Source organism: Tachysurus fulvidraco, chromosome 19, assembly GCF_022655615.1.
Source record: "Tachysurus fulvidraco isolate hzauxx_2018 chromosome 19, HZAU_PFXX_2.0, whole genome shotgun sequence".
Classification (NCBI taxonomy): domain Eukaryota; kingdom Metazoa; phylum Chordata; class Actinopteri; order Siluriformes; family Bagridae; genus Tachysurus; species Tachysurus fulvidraco.
The window spans coordinates 6,651,704-6,672,712 of NC_062536.1; the positions used below are offsets into that span (position 1 = coordinate 6,651,704).

At 37.8% G+C, this 21,009-nt stretch overlaps 1 protein-coding gene across 6 annotated transcripts in view; it reads right to left on the bottom strand.

The window, feature by feature from the left end:
* Window positions 1-16,603, bottom strand: part of abcc9 (ATP-binding cassette, sub-family C (CFTR/MRP), member 9) — a 35,364-nt gene extending 18,761 nt beyond the window's left edge. For 4 of the 6 annotated variants that reach the window (XM_047804012.1, XM_047804010.1, XM_047804011.1 and 1 more), the window contains exons 1-15: window positions 16,248-16,270; window positions 15,855-16,062; window positions 13,813-13,977; window positions 8,601-8,742; window positions 8,269-8,390; window positions 7,993-8,159; window positions 7,582-7,824; window positions 7,109-7,303; window positions 5,397-5,567; window positions 5,116-5,271; window positions 3,632-3,766; window positions 3,362-3,524; window positions 3,238-3,278; window positions 2,970-3,118; window positions 831-939 (exon numbers count right to left, since the gene is read on the bottom strand). In XM_047804012.1, the coding sequence (XP_047659968.1) occupies window positions 831-939; window positions 2,970-3,118; window positions 3,238-3,278; window positions 3,362-3,524; window positions 3,632-3,766; window positions 5,116-5,271; window positions 5,397-5,567; window positions 7,109-7,303; window positions 7,582-7,824; window positions 7,993-8,159; window positions 8,269-8,390; window positions 8,601-8,742; window positions 13,813-13,957 (1,938 nt within the window). In that variant the 5' untranslated portion in view covers window positions 13,958-13,977; window positions 15,855-16,062; window positions 16,248-16,270. Of the gene's footprint in view, window positions 1-830; window positions 940-2,969; window positions 3,119-3,237; window positions 3,279-3,361; window positions 3,525-3,631; window positions 3,767-5,115; window positions 5,272-5,396; window positions 5,568-7,108; window positions 7,304-7,581; window positions 7,825-7,992; window positions 8,160-8,268; window positions 8,391-8,600; window positions 8,743-13,812; window positions 13,978-15,854; window positions 16,063-16,247; window positions 16,271-16,298; window positions 16,324-16,485 lie in introns of those variants that run through there. The other 2 variants (XM_027153968.2, XM_027153965.2) reach the window with 2 other exon arrangements.
* Between the last annotated feature and the right edge of the window lie 4,406 nt (window positions 16,604-21,009).

A 21,009-nucleotide genomic window follows, 5' to 3' on the forward strand; every position in this document is an offset into this window, starting at 1 on the left:
TGTCTCATCCCTCACAAAACAGATGACTCTGGAGACTTCTTTAACATGTTTATAGGTTCTCATTCGACTCAAGAGTCACACCCTGACTGTCTCCGCTTACATCTCTGGTGTCGGGAGAGACACACCACTGCAGCAGGGTCAGTAAGTATACAGTACGGTTAGAACAAGGTCACCTAAAATTCTGTGACATCGTGTTCAAAATCGACACAAATTGACTTTTCAGCAACATTCAGAACTACAGTTGACAGTGAGAATGTGATCATAACTAATACTGTGATTGAAATGGATTGGAGTTGAAATTGAATCATTTAATCTAAACAGATTCCTTCATAAAATTTCGTGTCCTCAAACTGTAAGAACAATGCTCCTTATGTGAGAGATTCCTGAATTTTAAATATCAAGGTTACCAACCTGAAAATATAGATATCTGCTCGGAATAGAAGATACAGTCAATGACCACTTTAATAGGAACACCTGAATGGGTCATTATCCATTTCACAAAATATAAAGTCTCAGTGACTCAGTGACTGTTGCTTGGCTGTTGAAACCAGGTGCTATGCTCTGCTGCCACATCATCACTGTGAATGAATGAATGCTGCAGGTATTCAATACAATAGACGGTGAACGCAATATATCTGCTTTTATCCACAAACAAGAAGACAAAATGTTTGTTTGGCCATCTGTTTGCATTATTGCCAAAATGCATGTCATTTAAAAAAAAATATTAGGCAATTGTTTTTGTTTATTGTTCACAAAAACTTGCCAAGTCTGTGGCAAAGACTCCACCCATCCTTCCATCCATCCATGACTGAGTGTATGTGTGTACTTACACCCCCAGAGGATTTCTTGTAAGGCTCATAAATCATGGGCATGTCTCCATTTCTCCAGCTGTCATCACCGATCTCTTCGCTCTGTAAGAACTCACCAAGCTTTTGAACACTTTCGGAAACAAGCAAAAGAACCATCAGTGAGGTCAAAGGGCAAAATAATGTGTACATGATAATAGCACAATTATTAAAGAATCTAGAACTATACATGTGAGTAAAAACTAGTTCAAAAATTTCCAAAGATAATATTTTAAATAAACGTATGCTTTAATCATATGCTTTAATCTGGAATTAAAAATTTCAAACATATTCTAAAATACTATGTGATTTAAGAAGTATCTTAGCGGTGATTCACAGTGATTCCTGGAATTAACAGCAGACCTTTGACACTTTTTCATTGTAACTTTGAACAAATGTTTTAAACTCATGGTATCTTAAGTATGTAACCTAGTGAACCAGCATTAATGTATTCAGTGTTAGAGATTTAAGCACTTATGTATGTCGCTCTAGGCGTCTAGATAAGGGCGTCTGCCAAATACTGTAAATGTTCAAGCAACATTACAGTCTATAACAGGGGTGTCAAACTCTGTAATTATATTTGGCCGCGAGATCATATCAAATGTGCATTACAGCTGGCTAGCCGCACGCTCCACTAATACTACAAATCCCAGAATGCCTTGCCACTGTATTGATGTCTGTCACTGTCACGAACAGCAAGCGCCCCTCATTCTCTGTTGACAGTCGTTAACAACCATGCTACAGTCACATCGGGCAAGTTAATTCACCCTCCACAAAAATGGCCAAATGAAAAATGGACAATATGAGCTTACAAGGCAGGTGGGAGGCCGATTATCTGTTCACGAATATAAAGGACAGACCTGTTTATCTTGTGTGCTAACGGAGCTAACGTGTCTGTAACGAAAGAATATAACATAAGATGACACTATGAAACGAAACATTATGAGAAGTATAAGGACCTGGACGTAAAGCAGAAGCTCCAGAAGGCGGAGAACATGAAAAAAAAAGTCTGGTTTCCCGGCTGTTCATGAAAGCAAAATCAAAAAGTGAAGCTGCAGTAAAGGCTGTAAAGCTTTATTGTGGCAGCAGAGATTGCAAAATCTGCCTGGCCCTTTAACGAGGGAGAGTTTGTCAAAAAGTGTATGGTCAAAGTTTGCGAAATGAACACCACTGATGTGTCTTTTATTTCAAATTTAATTCCTTATGTGTTTGTAATATCAAGCTCTGGTTGTTCCAAATCCTGTATTTAAGCAAAACTAAAGTTTGTTTCCATATGAAAAAGGTTGAACTTTACATATCAGTTGCAGTTAATTTTTCAATAAATATTCAGTTTGGCCCGTGACTTTATCTCAGTTTTATATTTTGGCCCACTGTGAATTTGAGTTTGACACCCCTGCTCTAGAGGCTATAAAAGAACTGACATTAGCATCATGTAAGGTTTCAGAGAGAAGAGAGAATCAGCTTTATTGCCAGGCATTTTTTCACATGCGAGGAATTTGTTTTAGTGACATAATCTCCACAGTGTAACAGAATGACATATGTAGTATAGATGAAATTGTATGTACACATTTACAGGTGTGAAATGTGCAGTTAAAATAAACATATGAAATATACATATGCAAATAAGTATACAATATATACAATTTGTATGTACACATGTACAATTGTGAAATGTGCAGTTGAAGTAAACATAAACATTCAGACAATATGTATGCATGTATGTACAGAGTGCAAGTACGAAATGTGCAATTGAGGTATACATAGTGCAACTATTATGTGTTGTGTGCTCCATGGTGTTAATTGTTAATTGGATCTGTGTTTAACTTTCTCTGTAATTAAATTCTAAATTTCTCAAATGTTAGTAGGCAATTTTAGAGATAAGTGCCGATCTTAAAATAAGCAGCATCAAGAGATACAAAAAAGACTTTAACTTTACTTTTAAAGTTTACAGAACAGATGTAAAGCTCTAGAGTAAAATCATCCACTGTTTGTAGCCAGACTTACAATCTATTACAGAATCTGTGTCCATTTTAAAAACAGCATAATTTGGCATTAACCTCAAATTAGTCTAACATTCATAGAGAGTTTTGTTTTTGTATTGTTCTTAGATGATGAACTACGTACCTGACCTGGGCCTTTACTGCGAATCGGACCACAGTGGAGAGCAGGAAGAGTGGAGTGACCAGGATGTGGAAGAGAGCCAGAGAGGAGAAAGCCTTGGCTGGACTCAGTCTGTCATCAGGGTCGCTGATATATGCATGAGTAACAAAAGTCTGAAGGAAAATATATATTTATTTTAATAAGATACACTAATATGATATCTACATGAATCTCTATGGATATTGTGTGAGAAGAGAGAGACACTATATGGATATTATGGTGACTGTCTTACCACTAATACAGCAGCAATGGGGATGGCTGCGTTCATAAAAACTGAAAGGAGAAAATAAGAGACAGTGGTTTGTTGTATGGCAGAAAAATTCCTGTAATTAGAATAAGATTTCAATAATGCTTACTGGACATGGACGTGTAAAAAGCGAACGTCCTGAGGCTGGTGAGTTCCTTGTTCCTGGTGTCCAGTACACTATCACAGAAAATGTTTTCCCAGGCATACAACTTCAGCAGCTTTATGCCTTTCAGGATCTCTGTGGTTTTTTTCAGGCGGTCTGTGGAGTAGTCCTAACAGAGAGCAAATGTTTGGTGTTAAAGCACTTGAAAACAAAACAGCTCAGATTATTATATCATTATGCTTTAGTCCAAATATGTGCATTAAAAGGGTGCGTTACCAGTGTGTTTTTTTGTGTGTCAGCAAGCTTGGTGGCGATGAGGTACTGAATGGGGGCCAGCAACACAATGACCAGTGCACCTATGAGAGCACTGAACCCCAGCAAGTAATGCAGCAGGATCACACCCATAATAATCTGAGTAAATAAGGAAGGGAACATGACATGAATTGTAAAGCAAGTACACACACGAATGTATAACACCACATTTTTAAGATCGCCTCTGTAACCCATGCAAAATCAATACAACTCACTAATCTTCAACTTGCACACTGCATGTGCAGCATCCAGGTAATGATATCATATCTGCGGTGCTTTTTGTCTCCCACTTACAAAACATCAACATCTGCAATATTCCACATCACTTCTTTAACAGGAAGCTGCATCATCCAAACCTCTCGAGATCATACAAAGAAGAAAAGCGATCTCAATCTTTTCATTATTTTCAATTCTACTGGCTGACAAGGATATCGCTGATTTGGAATAGAAACCATTGTTGTGTACAATATATGTGAGAGTAAATTATTAATTAAATTAAAGCATCCATTTTAAGCAAAACCATTAGTCTACATTTAATAAGTAGAACTTGATGCCAGAGATACCACTATAAAACCCCATAAGCACTATTTTTCAACCCGCTTACTCATTTAAGACCAAACTACAGACAGAGGACCTTGTACGAAATGAGACTACTTCCTGTGATGGATTCTTCTGAATGGTTAAATGCAGGTTCCCTTATACACAACACCGAGATAAAATGAATCATTTCTAAGCCCAATTATAGAAGCAAACTGAGAGGACTCAATAAAATATTGTGCAGTTTCTGGAAACCCCAGCAATTTGTTAAAGTAAACCAGGCCATGTGAGTGCTGAATGTGATTCATTCCCAACCCCACAGAATGGATGTTCACCTTTTACTGGTTTATACAAGAAACCTCTTCAGGGAAACAATGAATAATCACACTTCATATTGCTAATGCCCAGAGAAAACTGTCTGAATGTTTCTCTTGGTGAAAAGAGACATATTCATGCTCAACAAAATGGGAAAGAAATACAAATAGAAGGGCATGATAATAGTAAATGTAATGCACACATTGTAATTTGTTAACCGAAAAAATAAACCATGTGCGTATCTTGTGTTAATTGTTAAATGACATCATGGAAGCAAACGTTAAAAAAGCCTTTAATGCAGTAATCATTACAAAAGCTTCTTAGACTTCTAATTGATTGAAATGAAGGTACATTCACATTTATCAGACACCCTTATCCAGAGCGACTTGCATTTTATCTCATTTTTTATACAACTGAGAGTTAAGGACCTTGCCCAGGGGCCCAGCAGTGGCAGCCTGGTGGACCTGAGAATCAAACTCACAACCTTCTGATTGGTAGGCCAGCACCTTTACCACTTGGCTACCACATCCCTGGTAGGTCAGAATATGTTCATATTACCAATTTAAACAAAATAAAGATAAAAGAACTGCATTTACCTGCACAGGCATTGCCCACAAGTTAGGGCACAGAAACAGGAACCACATCAGCTGGTTGGTCTCTATAGCCACCAGGTTGTTGATCTGTCCAAGAGTCATCTCTCCCATAGACATGTTGGAGGTGGAGAGACGCAAGATCTTGTTGTAGATCATTGCCTGGAAAAATGCAATTACCTATAAATCTCACGCTAGTAACAAAACGCTTCAGGTAGGATGAACGAGACAAAATCTATATGTCTAAGCCATGTTTCTATGAAATATTTCTAAAGTCCATAACCCACCAAGAGTGCTCCTCGTAGGTTGATGCCTGTTTCTATAGTGACGTAGTAGGAGGCTTGTAAAAATGTGCGCTGGAGCACCAGGGCCAGGAAGAGAAGCACGGCCAGAACATACGCCTTTTTGAACAGCTCCGTGGAGGACATAAAGTAGACTCCAAATGGTAGATCCTCTGTCTTACAGGCACAAGATAAAAACAAGGTCAAAACAAAAAAAATAACAATGCACAACACACACACCCACATATGCAAACACCCACCATGGAACAAAAGTCGCTCTGAAAATAAGGATTTAAAAATCATGATCTAAAATAGACGCAAGTACAAATGACTTAGAAATGCCGAACACTGTGAAATGATAGACTCATAAAAAAAAATAATGTCCTTGTGATTTTATGTTAATACTGCATCACTGGCAGAAACCAGAGGGTGTGAGTGGGTGGGATGCAAATGTAGAAGTATCCAGGTCATGAAGACACGTGCATCTGTTCTCACTCGATGCCTGCTACCTTTCGACAAGGTTAACCTAATCTTCATCTTTAATCAGACACTACAATGACCTAAACTATTAAGTAACTGTGTCATCGCTGTCAAATGCACTGATGTAATCTCTCGTCTCAGTTACACGCACATTGCTCTCAGCAGAGGTGACTCTGTTATCTAATAAAGGCGTTGTCTGATGTGATGGTAACTGGAATGGTGAGAAAATGTCACAGTAGATGTTTCTATACTTGAAAAAAAAGCAGGTCTGGATATATGATGTGATGCGTGAGGTAAATCGAGAAGGATGACGCTACGGATGAAAAGGCAAGACTCCTGATAATACGATCAGCCGATGAAGTCATATGATTTGTTAATTGCTAAAAATGAGGGTGGACCTGACTGAGTGATAACAGCCTGACAGATACAGAAAGATACAGCCTGTTATGTTATTTCATTAAGATCATATCTCACCTAACTGGCACTAGGGACAAACTGGAATGTGGAGTGTCTCTGAGTTCATCTGGGTTGGGACACATGTCGTGTTTTAAGGCCTTTCGCAGATGTTGTACATAAAGTACCCTTTTACATATTTTAGAAAGTAAATTGTGCAGTACAAATCTCAAACATGATGACAAAATGATAAAGATTATGTACTGTACTACGCTATTAATAAATCTTTACAGAAGCTTTGTATTTAGTTCCTGTTTTAGCTTAGTTCCCTTCTTCAGCTATGTCCTGGCTGATCAATAGCATCTGCAGCTTGTACAGTAACTATAGTCTGTGTACATATAGCCTCCTTGACCCTGCATTATAGATCTGTCTAAACTGACAATGATCTGTAACCAGCAATTTTGGGAAAGCATATTTTTCATTAAAATAATTCATTTATTTTTTCTCTTTTTCTCTTCCACTCTTATATATGCTTACACGAAACCATACTCGCAGCTGATGTACAAGCACTGTACAAGACGTTACAGCATGATATTAAATGCAAAAATATAACATAATTAATTCATAGTATTATCTTTTGCCTGGGAAAAAATAATACTACGTCATACATAGATATTCTGTACATTTGTACGCTTCTAACCTTTGGAGTTTGGAGAAAAAGCACATATAAGTGAGATGCTCAGGTGTGCAGAAACATTTGGCCATATAGAGTTTTAGCTTTCTACTTCACTATTCTACTAAAGTTTAAACTCTAAACACAGCCCAAAGACACCAAACCAACACACCTTGGTCATGTTAAAGACTTCAGTCTTGTTCTCTGGGTTCAGGTTCTCTACAATTCCAGAAATGCAGAGTGGTCCAGCAAAGCCTAGTAAATCAGCCATGTAGCGAAAGGTGCTGCTGAGGAGAATGGGCCGCCCGAATGCACGGTACATGGACCTCCAGATGGATGGGGTCTTTCCCATCTCCTCTGCATTCTCCTGTGGTAAAACACACACAAACACAGACATATTATTGGAAACTATTTGAAAGTCTGGATGTCTCTTTCAGTTAGAATGAAAATAATATGAATGAGAGAATGGGTAGATGAAATCTTGCAGCCTTTGGTCGAAATTAGCAACCTAATGGATTCAAATGAATTTAACTTACGTCCTAAGATGCTAAGATCAGCTCACTGATTTAGATCTTGCTAGCAAACAAACTTTACACTTCATTCAAATCAGGACATGCATTATAACACGAAACCATCTTGACTCACCCTCTGCTGTTCATAAGCGTCCCTCAGACGCATGAAGTTGGTCATAGCCCTCATGGCGATGGGCATCTTGCCGATCTTCTTCAGCTCGATGGGCCTTTTGTGAGCGCCCATGATCAGAGGGTTCATCCACCAGTATGTTGCCTTAGAGAGCAGGTTAACAAAAGGCTGGAGGAAACGCACACCTAGATCCTGCAGGTCCTCTGGTGGTTTCACTCGCTGAGGGTTAGTGAAGAACACATACTTCTGCAGGGGGAGATGTCAAACATGGCACTGTAAATGTTGCCATATTTTATTTACAGAACATATTCTGGTTGTTTTAAAAGCAGGCACAATTTGATAACAACAAGTTTTAGTTTTGTTCTTACTTTACTGTAAGTAAAACCTTTAGCTTGCAACCTAGGAAATACCCACCCTGACCCGTATGACGTTGATCTCGACAGCCATAAGCAGGCCGTACAACACCACAAGCAGAGCTGTGATACAGAAGCGGAGATGCTGAATACCCACTCCTTCTTCTGCAAACTTCCAGAGCTTGATGATTTTGGTGATGAACGCCAGCACCCAATAGATAAATAGTGCTGCATATTGATTTAAAGATGTTAATATGAAGGTCTTAGTTAATTAAACATGCTTGCTTTCATTGTTTGTCATTTAAGACAGCTATTGGATATCAATGTAGTGACTTACCGAGGAGTAATTTGGGGAAGTTGGCAGTTTCAATATTGTGGTAATAGACCACTGATGTAGTAGCTGCTATGAAGCCCATTAATGCAGGTAGAAAAAGGTGCAAGTGATTTGACTTCATCTCCCTGTTAAGAAACACAGATTATCAGTATATATATATATATATATATATATGAAACCGTTTCCTTTGGTACGAGTAATTAGTGGAGTTTTGGTCTGATTGCAAGCAAGTTTAGTATTTGCTTTTTTTTAGTATCAAGCATTTAAATGTATATTATCATGTATGTGTGTTTGTATATGTGTATGTGTGTGTCTGTATGTATGGTGGAGAGTACGTGTTGGAGACGATTCCCTCTGCGATCTCGCACACGTGCACAAAAAGCAATGTGAAGGTCAGTATCCAGCGAGGATTATGGCCAGGGAAGTGCAGCCAGGTGTTGTGGTGGATTTGCACCTTTGAGCTCTGACTGCCCCAACCTACACACACACACACACACACACACACACACACACACACACACACACACACACACACACACACACACACACACACAAAGACACATTTAACCTCTGACACCACCTACACTGGCTTGATCAACTCCTCTTATACACAAAATCCTTCTTTTTTGTATTATAAACATTTTTTATGCTGATAATCATTGAAGCTAAATTAACAAAAATCTAAGTAATCATCAGCTTACATGACACTTTGTTTCCTCAGGCTGTACAAATGCCGATGGACCGACATCTATAAATTAAGTGACTAATATGATTGTCTGGATATCTGAATCCACAAATTATTAAACGTACCCTAATCTGATTACACGAACTTAATTTTCCTAATCAGATGATGCAATCCAGATAACATGCACTAGCAATTAACAAAGCTTTGACTATCACCAACCCTGTATCTATTACAAGCTAGCTCATGCTTTCTACATTGTACCTCATTGTTTATTTATGTATTAATATACAAATATCCCCAAATTCTGCAAATCTCAACATTATGTTTCTCTACAGTGGTATGAACGCATGCTAAATATACCTCGTACCAGGGTGGTGAATCTGTTATCATAATATAATAAGTGGACGGAGCATTGGATATCATGGAAGTGCAAAATCATCTAGAGTTGATAAAATCCCCAAAGTCTGCTGTGTCACCAGTATAAGATTGTAATTGTGTAGACTGAGCTTATAGACGAGATAACAACTAAAATGTTGGTTCTATAAGATGATAGTGGAGCAAAGGGCAAGCAGAGATGTCTAGTTAGAAGGTTCCTTTATGTCTGGATACTTAAGGTTTGGATAAAATAAGTCCAAGGGTACAAACTGCACCTGACGTGGTAACACTGACCCCATTTAATGCCTGGAATGAAAAGGCTTTCATTGATTTTTATAAACAGAATGCTGACAAACACAAACTAGTGATCGCCCTTCACGCCAAAACTGTGTTAGCATGAGTTACCAGGAGTCGGAAAAAGCTAAACCAATATGGAGGTGCTATGTCTTGCAGCTGTTGTTGTTAATGCCGCTGTATGTGCTGACACACACTAAAAGAAAATATCAGAACCAGATCCAAATCCAAAACAGCACATTAGAAGTGTTTCATTCTACCAATACCGCAGAAATCTGCTAATGAGTAAAGTTGTTATTTTTTACCGAAAAAACATCATACTTTTTCTATCCATGTATAGTTTCGTGTAATGCTATGAAACTACATGATCTGCTAATTAGGTCTGCATGAGTCAGCAGGTCTCTGTATTCCTAATCAAGTCTCTGGAAAGTCTATATTTTGTTTTTAAAACACATCATAAAACAGTACATTTATAAAGACACTTATTCCATTTTATCTTCATCATATTCTATCTCAAACACATTTTGTTCATCGCGATAATCTTCACAAATGAGCACAACCATAGTTGCATGACTTTAATGTCACCACCGCTGAGCTTCACCAGTCTTTCAGTCTTAATTTAAAAACATGTTCCCTGATATGGCTCCACTGTGCTCTAGTAGATGGATGTGAATGAATGAATGAAAGATTGTGTTTGGAATAGTCTTTATGCGTGAGTATAAACACAATGAGTCTTGTTCAAAAAACCAATTGACCGGGATGATGAAGTGATCAGTAATTACACAGGAAAGTAATAATCTTTTTGAGAGTCTGATTACCTTACTGTGAATCAGAATCAAAATGAGAATCAATAAAAAGTACTATAAAAAGAGCTCCCATCGGTGTGCGTTGGGAATACCCTGGAGATTGTTCTGATGTTTTATCACATCGAATCAGGGGAACAAAGCTGTCAGCTGCTCTGCTTGTAAACAGATTTGGCGGATAGATTATAGGTAGGGTCTCCGATGCTTGAGAAATCCTTCAGAAATCTGTGTTGGGCCAACAAAAATCAAAACAAACGTGTAGCCAATGAGCAGAAAGGGGCGTGTCTTGTCAATATGCGACAGAGAGAGTGTTCAGTGCGCAAGTGTGACATTAGCAGAAAGCGGATTTAACATTGACATGGAGGATAAAAACAAAGAAAGAAAGTGAAGAAAGGCTTACGATAAGGCAAGAAGTAGGACGTGTTAATATAGGATCAGCTTTCCAGCGCTGGAGAGAACTGAAGGAGCAGGAAGTTGGCCACATATTCACAGGTTGGAGTTTCCCGAGTCAATAACTCCTGAGCTAAACGCTGTTACTACACAAATAACACCTCTTTTCTATCATAGTAATGTAGAGAGGCAGCTACAACCGCGTTTTGTGTAGTAACAGCGTTTAGCTCAGGAGTTATTGACTCCAATCTGTGAATATGTGGCCGACTTTACTTAAGACGCAGAGGCGCTTTTTTCCTTCTCGATAGGTGAGTAACGTTGGTTTTGCTTTGTTACACAGAACTAATATATGCCTTTGTCCTTTACATGATTATGCTTGTGTGTCATTTTTGCTTGTTTGTTTATCTACAATCGTATTGTTCTTCCCTTCAGCTATGATAAAGACAACTTTCTTTCCATTAGTTGCCTAGGTTACGTATGTATGTGTGGGCGGAGCTATCAATACAGGGGTGGGACCATTTGGGTTAGGGACGTGTTTGTTTTGGTGATTTTATGTCAACATTGACTATCAAACATCGCAGACCCTTCTGTACCTTTAAGGGCCGAAAGCTATTCATGAGTGCTACACTGTCATTGTAGATGCCTGAGGAATGCAGTGGAAAAGTGGACTAGGTAGAAAAGATCAGATCTCGTCTACATTGATGATAGAGCAATGACGTGGGATTCAACCCAAACAAAGCTTTAAGAGCCAGGTGCACACTCAGGAAAAAAACACCCTCACTTTTATAAACACACACGGTTTCCTGTGAGCAGGATATGACACGTTTGTAACCAGTTGGTGAAAGGCCTCGTTTTATACATTATTACACCTGAGATGAGAACAGAGCCTTATAAAAGACACACTGTTCTAGCATGCATGAATTAATCTCCTAAATGTAATTCAATGGCTCTAGTTTAGTTCCTATTAGTGGCAACATCCTCATAAGACTTAGCAATGTAACTGGTCTATGTTAATACTATGTGAATTGATCACGCTCAGTCTACATCATTCAGTGTAGTCATTGCAAACTTTTAGTACAGTATAAGCAATAAAATCCTATTTTGTTAAGAAATATAATCATTTTATTTATTTCTTTATCACACATAATTTCTATTCTTAAATCTGACTGACCACATATTTTTTCCAACATGGATAAGGGTAGGTAATGTTCTCCTGCGAGTGTGTCCAGCTGTCCTGTGACATTGTATGAGCAGCAGTTCAAAAACTCTCCACTCTTCTGTGGAGGTTTTCCACTAGATGTCGGAGTATGGCTGTGTAAGAGCATTAGTAAGATGCTGTTGGTGTAAGAGTGAGGAGGTCTGGGGTTAAGTCAGTGTTCCGGTTCATCCCAAAGGTGTTCAGTGGGGTTGACTCAGAGTCAGGGCTCAGTGCAGGAGACTCGAGATCCTCGACTCCGACATTAACACACCATGTCTTGATGGAGCTCAGGGGCTTTGTGTACAGCCTGATTGTGTTTATACTCACACTCGCACTTACAGACTAATCCTACTTCAACTTTTCATTCATTCACATTCATTAATTTGTTTTAGATAATGCACTTATTCAACTAGATAAAACAACAGTGCAATGTTGGACACTTCATGCACGCTTGCAGCTTTGCTTATGTAGAGGAAGGGGCAGAGCTACCAGGCTCTGAGTCTGGATGAGAAAAATGTTCGAAATGCCCGGCATCACTGTTGGACAAGACATCATACAAATGTTGTTTTTTTTTACTAGCTCATGTTGTGTGGTATATTTTTCAACATTTTAAGAATTGGGTGTATTCACCTAAAGCTATCGGTGTTGCATTACATGCTTTTGACGTCATTAACCATCAACAAATAAAAAAATTAGTGTTCCATAAGATGATGCAACCTTTCTAACATTCATACCCTAGACACTAGTAGATAGTAGATAGAAGTAGACAGAATGTTGCATAGTGTGCAGTGAGTCATTTGAGTTCCAGTGAAGGGAAAATGTAGATATTCTAAATTCTAGGTTAAACTACTCCAGTATTTCGCCTTAATTCGACACACACAACACACAGACATGTTTGCTCTCTCTCTCAGACACACACACACATTATTTCTATTTCTGTCCCACTTCCTGGATTCACTGAACACAGTTTCAAATTTCACAAGAACATTTTAGCAATGAGAACCCTTCTTAAAAATAATGCTTACTAATCAACCACAGCTTTATTTTACTTGTGACAGATTATGCTAAATCTGGCTACATTTGCCAATGTGCTTAACATTTGCTCTTCTTGTATTTTAGTCATTGCTTGCTTGGGAGCTTGGACTTACTCAGACTCTTCTCTTCATTCCCTTCCTTCTCATATTGACCTACATTTTCTGTTACTTTCATAATAGTGAATGATTAATAAATAGTGTGAATTAAATCTCCTAACGACAAGGTTTCAAATATAGAAAAATATGTTATGTCTATTTTTGTGTGTTTTGAGGTTGTTTTTAATTTTGTGATAGTTAGCCAGAAATGCTTGGTTTAAAATCTTCCCCAAATATAATAAAATGCTAGATATTCTCTCTTGAATATTAAAATTTAAGCTAGGGCACAGGTATAAAAGCAAAATGCAGAATTTTACTGACTGAAACAAACATATAAACATATAAACATTAACTCATAGAGGCTTCAAGGTAAATTGGCCCGAAGCCTGTTGATTTAGGGAAGTATATTGCAGCAGGGTTTTTTTTTTTTTTTTTTTTTGTAGACACATTATTCATACAACAATTGTTTATAGCAGATGATAGTAGATTAGATAATGGCAGCATTGTGTGTCTGACATGTTTCATCCAGTGAAACATGTAACAGATGTAGACTAGGAAGCAATATTACTGACAGTCCAATATAATCCACTATATATACTTTTTCTATAATAATCTTTTCTATGCAATGACCTGGACTTCCTATAAATAAATAATGTAGAGTGCATGTCATACCAATGAAGAGGATAGGGAAGGTGATGAAGAGTAAGAAGACATGTGGAACGAGGTTGAGGGCATCCACAAAACAGCCATTATTCAGGACTCCCTTGTTGACGCTGTAGGAGTCGTTGACATCGTTCCCACAGAATGACAAAGCCATGCTGCCTGATTGGTATTTACCTGAAAAAAAAGAGTATTTGTATAAGCACAAATTTATACAAAATAATATGATTACAATAGTGGCCTGCTCTTTTATTACAGTTTTATAACACATGATGTGCTGTGCTAAACCCAAATGAATTATTTTCCTGTGACAATAACATATTCATAAACCAGCCATGTCATTAACTGTTAAGGAATGTCCATGACACAAATGACATCCTCTTATCACTTACATTATAAACAGTTCTCTAACAAAGATCTCTTCTGAAGTTAACAAGAAAAAAAAAACAACTAAGGTACTGGAACGTACAAAGTGCTAATATGGATGTCAAATGCTAAGTGACTTTGAAAGCAACAAATCAGACAGACAGCATAAATGTTTTGTTGCTAAATGAAATATCTGGCTGGAAACACACTGAAACTAATGCACACATAGAGCATTTATGTCCTTAAATGATGTAGGATTGTTTTTGCTTTTAAAGCCCCTGTCAACTAGTTTTCATATTTAGCTTGAGTTGAGAAGTTACCAGAGACTGCACCAGTGAGTGAATCCTTTATTCCTTTACACAATTATATAATTCTCTATATATATGTGAGCTTCACCAGCACAGCTTGTGACCTTAAACACGAGTTTCCCATTTTTCAGATGTCTGATCAGGTAGAAAATAGGACTAGATTATCTTAGTAAATAAATCAGGGAACGTGTCTTAAATCATGATGAAAACAGTTTAAATTTAAAAGTTTAATACTGATTCAACAGTTAAAATAAATCGGATTTGTGTGAAAGCACCACTCAGAAATTTGGTGTGTGGATATTTGGTGTTCGAATCACAGTGTTACACCATAACCTAAAATTAGTAAATAGTGCTATTTAAAACGTCCCAGTGGGACAATAGAATTGGAAACAAATTCCATGACATACAAGGGGAGAGTTTTATTTAGTAGCCTAATGAAAGAGACCTGTGCTTATAAAAAAATAACATTTGCGATATATACTATGTATGTATATACAGTATGTGTGTATACTGTATACGATGTAGGTTTACAGGAATTCACACAATGAATGTCACGCAATATTGAGCTTCTGCTTCTTCTGCTTCTTCTTCTTCTTAATAATAATAATAATAATAATAATAATAATAAGAGAAGAAGAACAACAACAACAAGATGATGATGAAGAAGAAAAAGAAGAAGAAGATGAAGAAGAAGAACAACAACAAGATAATGATGAAGAAGAAGAACAACAACAACAACAAGATGATGATGAGGAAGAAAAAAGAAGATGAAGAAGAAGAAGAACAACAACAACATGATGAAGAAGAAGAAGAAGAAGAACAACAACAACAACAACAACAACAACAACAACAACAAGACAAACAAAAAGCACTATAATAATATAATTTGTAGTAGTACTGCCAGAAATTGTAGTAGTAGTTTTAGATAATAATACTAGCAGTAGCTATGGGAGTTGTGGTAGTAATAGTATTAGTAGTGTTAGCAGTAGTAGTACTTGTAATAGTAGTAATAGTAATAATAGTATTAAAACAGTAATAGTTGTAACAGTACTAATTGTAGTTGTATTGTACAGACATAGTACTGTGCTTTGTTGTGGCGTTGTTATAGGATACTGCATCATTATGGAAGTCAGTAGCTACTAATATTAAGGCACGCCCTTCAATAATTAATACTTATTATGATGATGATGATGATTATTATTATTATTATATATAAAGAATATACATTTGCTCTTAAGAATTTCCTATAGCTAACTCCACATAATGAACTAACTCCATCCTGCAGACATTTCTAATAAATTCCTTCACTCGCCGTTCAGTGTGCGGTTGAATAGAACAATTTCAGCAGCAGAAAGGAAAAGTAAATAAACGCGTACTTACTGGAACGATGGTCGTATTATCAGGGTTTCATTCCCAGATCCGAGGTTTGTTAGTGACAGCGGTGTAATCACACGCCGGATAGTGCAGGATTATTTTTAGCCCCCGTGCTTCAGCTGCCCATTGCGCACAAAGCTCCCTCCTATTGGGTTTCCACACTGACCAAGTGTACTGGGAGCAAACAAACAAACTAGCCTCGCTGCCAATTCCCCTGTTTAAACACAATGCAAAAAAAATACAGAAAATAATCTAGTTCAGGTAACAGAATGTTTAAACAGGTGCACATGGACACATGAGTTCAGGGAAGTAGCCTCATTCTGCTGCGTAAAATGACGCATTATTCTTCTGAATGGAAATCGTGCAGCTAGATAAAGACTAAATGAAGAGCATATTTACCAATGACACATGCAGATCATTCACAGACAGAAGGATCTGAACATTTTCTACCTTTACTAAATACCTTTGCCTCTATGAAACGACCACATTGACCGAAATTCTCACTTAAGCGCAATCTTGACCCCAATAGATATGACTCTGACCTCAGGAATGGCTCGCCCTGTGAGTATGCCAACGAAAAATGTGGTCTATTTGAATTAAATTAATTTATTTACATACATAACACCGTAACACTCACCTAATTCGTGTCCCAGTGGCGGTTATAAATCAAAACGGCTCAGATTGTGTGCCCTGTGCTGTAATGTAATACAATATGGATGGCCATTGGGGTCAGGACGTTATAACGCGTACACTGGTACATGTTAGTGTGTACAGGAAATTCTTTTGTTTGTTTGTTTGTTTGTTTGTCTTTTACAAACTGATGGCTGCATGTAATCATTCCAAATATTGTTTTTAAATATACATATTGTTATTTTTAAATATTGTAAACCATATACTATACAATACATAGTAAAATGCAGTGAAAATTGTCTGGTGACATTAAACAGAATTTGCTTGCATAGAAGTGTCTTCATGCTGTTCAGGCTTGTATTGGTCTATTAATTTACTCAGGCACTTTGTTGTTTTAATACTTTTGTTTATCAGCAGTCTGTATATACAGTATACATCCTTTTTTTTTTACAAAACAATAAAACATTATTCAACCTTTTATCTATTAATTGATTCATTTATATATAAATAATTTTGTTATATTTTACATATGATTATGTATGTTACATTGTAAGACATAGGAAGCAACTGTCAAATCAAATTGCTGGTAAGATTATTCTAAGTAGCCAATAATGCGGTTTTGATGCTTTTGACCCTTGAGGCTTTTCATAAAAGACATCTCTTGCACTTCCTCCTACTCCTCCTCCTCCTCCTCTTCCACTGGTCCTCCGACTGGTTATGACGACAGATGAGATGAAGAAGACCCTGTGAAAGAATGGAGCAAGCGCTTCTCATTAAAATGCTGGTCAAACAAAGATTGAGTGGAAGAAAAGACGCAACACTTCACTGTTTACATTAGAAATTTACGCAGTGGCTGCTACTAGCATCTTTGCACGAAATAGATTAGCAGAATTGTGTGATGGTTTGAATAGTAACAGATTTTAAATCCGATAATAATAATAATAATAATAATAATAATAATAATAATAATAATAATAATAACTAGACCTGCCCTAAAAAACCGAAAACATTGTATTTCATGCATATAAAACAGATAAATAGAAGGACAAAAAACAACCAGCAATTAAGAAATATAAACCTAATACTAACATACAAACAAACTAAAAAGCAGTTTGTCTAATTATTTGTTGGTGCTTTAATTGTTGGTTTTAAAAATAACTGTTATTGTAGTTTAGTCTAATACACGCTGCCACTGTGAGAACTCAGAGCTCTCATGCCCTCATCATGACCCCTGATAAATAACAGACATGGGAATTATAGTTCCTGTCATAGTTCCTATACTCACTCATTCACTCACCCACTCTCTCTATCACACTCACTCACTCACTCACTCACTCACTCATTCACTCACCCACTCTCTCTATCACACTCACTCACTCACTCACTCACTCACTCATGCCCCCACTCTCTCTATCACACTCACTCACTCACTCACTCACTCTCTCTATCACACTCACTCATGCCCCCACTCTCTCTATCACACTCACTCATTCACTCACTCACTCACTCACTCACTCACTCACTCACTCACTCACTCACTCACTCACTCTCTATCACACTCACTCATTCATCACCCACTCTCTCTATCACACTCACTCACTCACTCACTCCCCCACTCTCTATCACACTCACTCATTCACTCACCCACTCTCTCTATCACACTCACTCACTCACTCACTCACTCACTCCCCCACTCTCTATCACACTCACTCATTCATCACCCACTCTCTCTATCACACTCACTCACTCACTCTCTCTATCACACTGACTCACTCACTCACTCACTCACTCCCCCACTCTCTCTATCACACTCACTCATTCACTCCCCCACTCTCTCTATCACACTCGCTCACTCACTCACTCACTCCCCCACTCTCTCTATCACACTCACTCATTTACTCACCCACTCTCTATCACACTCACTCACTCACTCTCTCTATCACACTGACTCACTCACTCACTCACTCACTCATTCACTCAATCTCTCTATCACACTCACTCATTCACTCACCCACTCTCTCTATCATACTCACTCATTCACTCACCCACTCTCTCTATAATACTCACTCATTCACTCACCCACTCTCTCTATCACACTCACTCATTCACTCACCCACTCTCTCTATCACACTCACTCATTCACTCAATCTCTCTATCACACTCACTCACTCACTCACTCACTCACTCACTCACTCACTCACTCACTCACTCACTCACTCACCCACTCTCTCTATCACACTCACTCACTCACCCACTCTCTCTATCACACTCACTCACTCACCCACTCATTCACTCACTCACTCTATATATCACACTCACTCACTCACCCACTCTCTCTATCACACTGACTCATTCACTCAATCTCTCTGTCACACTCACTCACTCACCCACTCTCTCTATCACACTCACTCACTCACTCACTCACTCACTCACTCACCCACCCACTCTCTATCACACTCATTCACTCACTGTATCACACTCACTCATTCACTCACCCACTCTCTCTATCACACCAACTCTTTCTATTACACTCACTCATTCACTCACCCACTCTCTCTAACACACTCACTCATTCACTCAATCTCTCTATCACACTCATTCACTCAATCTCTGTCACACTCACTCACTCACCCACTCTCTCTATCACACTCACTCACTCACTCACTCACTCACTCACTCACTCACTCACTCACTCACTCACTCACTCACCCACTCTCTCTATCACACTCATTCACTCACTCACCCACTCTCTATCGCACTCAATCACTCTCTATATCACACTCACTCATTCTCTCACCCACTCTCTCTATCACACCAACTCTTTCTATTACACTCACTCATTCACTCACCCTCTCTCTCTATCACACTCACTCACTCACTCACTCCCCCACTCTCTCTATCACACTCACTCATTCACTCACCCACTCTCTCTATCACACTCACTCACTCACTCACTCACTCACTCACGCCCCCACTCTCTCTATCACACTCACTCACTCACTCACTCACTCACTCACTCACGCCCCCACTCTCTCTATCACACTCACTCACTCACTCACTCAACCACTCTCTCTATCACACTCACTCATTCACTCACCCACTCTCTCTATCACACACACTCACTCACTCACTCACGCCCCCACTCTCTCTATCACACTCACTCACTCACTCAACCACTCTCTCTATCACACTCACTCATTCACTCACCCACTCTCTCTATCACACACACTCACTCACTCACTCACCCTCTCTATCATACTCACTCACTCACCCACTCTCTCTATCACACTCACTCATTCACTCACTCTCTCTCACACTCACTCATTCACTCACCCACTCTCTCTATCACACTCACTCACCCACTCTCTCTATCACACTCACTCACCCACTCTCTCTATCACACTCACTCACTCACTCACTCACTCACTCTATATATCACACTCACTCACTCACTCACTCACTCAGGATTTTCCCAGGTGAAGCTTCTGGCAGTATAAATATCTGAAGACAAACATTATACTGTTGTGCTATATTTTGTAATGGTGAAAAAATAAATAAAATCCTCAGTAAAAGCAGAAACAACAATAAACTTAATGGATTTCCCAAATAAATATAAATAAAATACGTCTAACAGCAGTGGAATGATTAATATGTGACAGTCAGTTAGGTCCATTTTACAGCACACTCCTGAAACACATTTGTATGCATTTCACAAAAAGATTATTTTTTCTTTTTTAGTATATTTAAGTCACCTGCATAGATTTTTTTTGTTTTGAAACACCTTCTGATGCTAATACTGAATATAGGAGTGAAAATCACACTGGATTATTAAACAATGCCAAATAATAATAATAATAATAAGAAGAAGACGAAGAAGAAGAAGAAGAAGAAGAAGAAGAAGAAGAAGAAGAAGAAGGTGAAGAAATATATATATATATATATATATATATATATATATATGTATATATATATGTACGTATATATACGTATATATATACGTACATATATGTACGTATATATATACGTACATATATATACGTATATATACGTACATATATATGTATATATATATGTACGTATATATACGTATATATATACGTACATATATGTACGTATATATATACGTATATATACGTATGTATACGTATATACGTATACGTATATATACGTATATATATATATCTATATACTTATATATATATATATATATATATATATATATATATATATATATATATATATATATATAAACAAACTATTTTTTCAGGCATATTCACTTTAAACCAGCAGTATGTTTATTGATTTAAAGTGAACTCATTTAAAGGTCAGAAGTGCTTCTTTGTTTTTGTGCCCATGCTACAAGCAGCCATGTTGATTTTGAAGTCACTTGCTGAACTCATAGAGTTGAGACGATCTGATTGATGGTGCCAGATGGGCTGGTTTGAGAATTTATATCACTGTTGATCTCCGGGGATTTTCACGCACAGTCTCTGTGTGTTTACAGTCCCTGGAGTTTACCCAGAATGAGCAG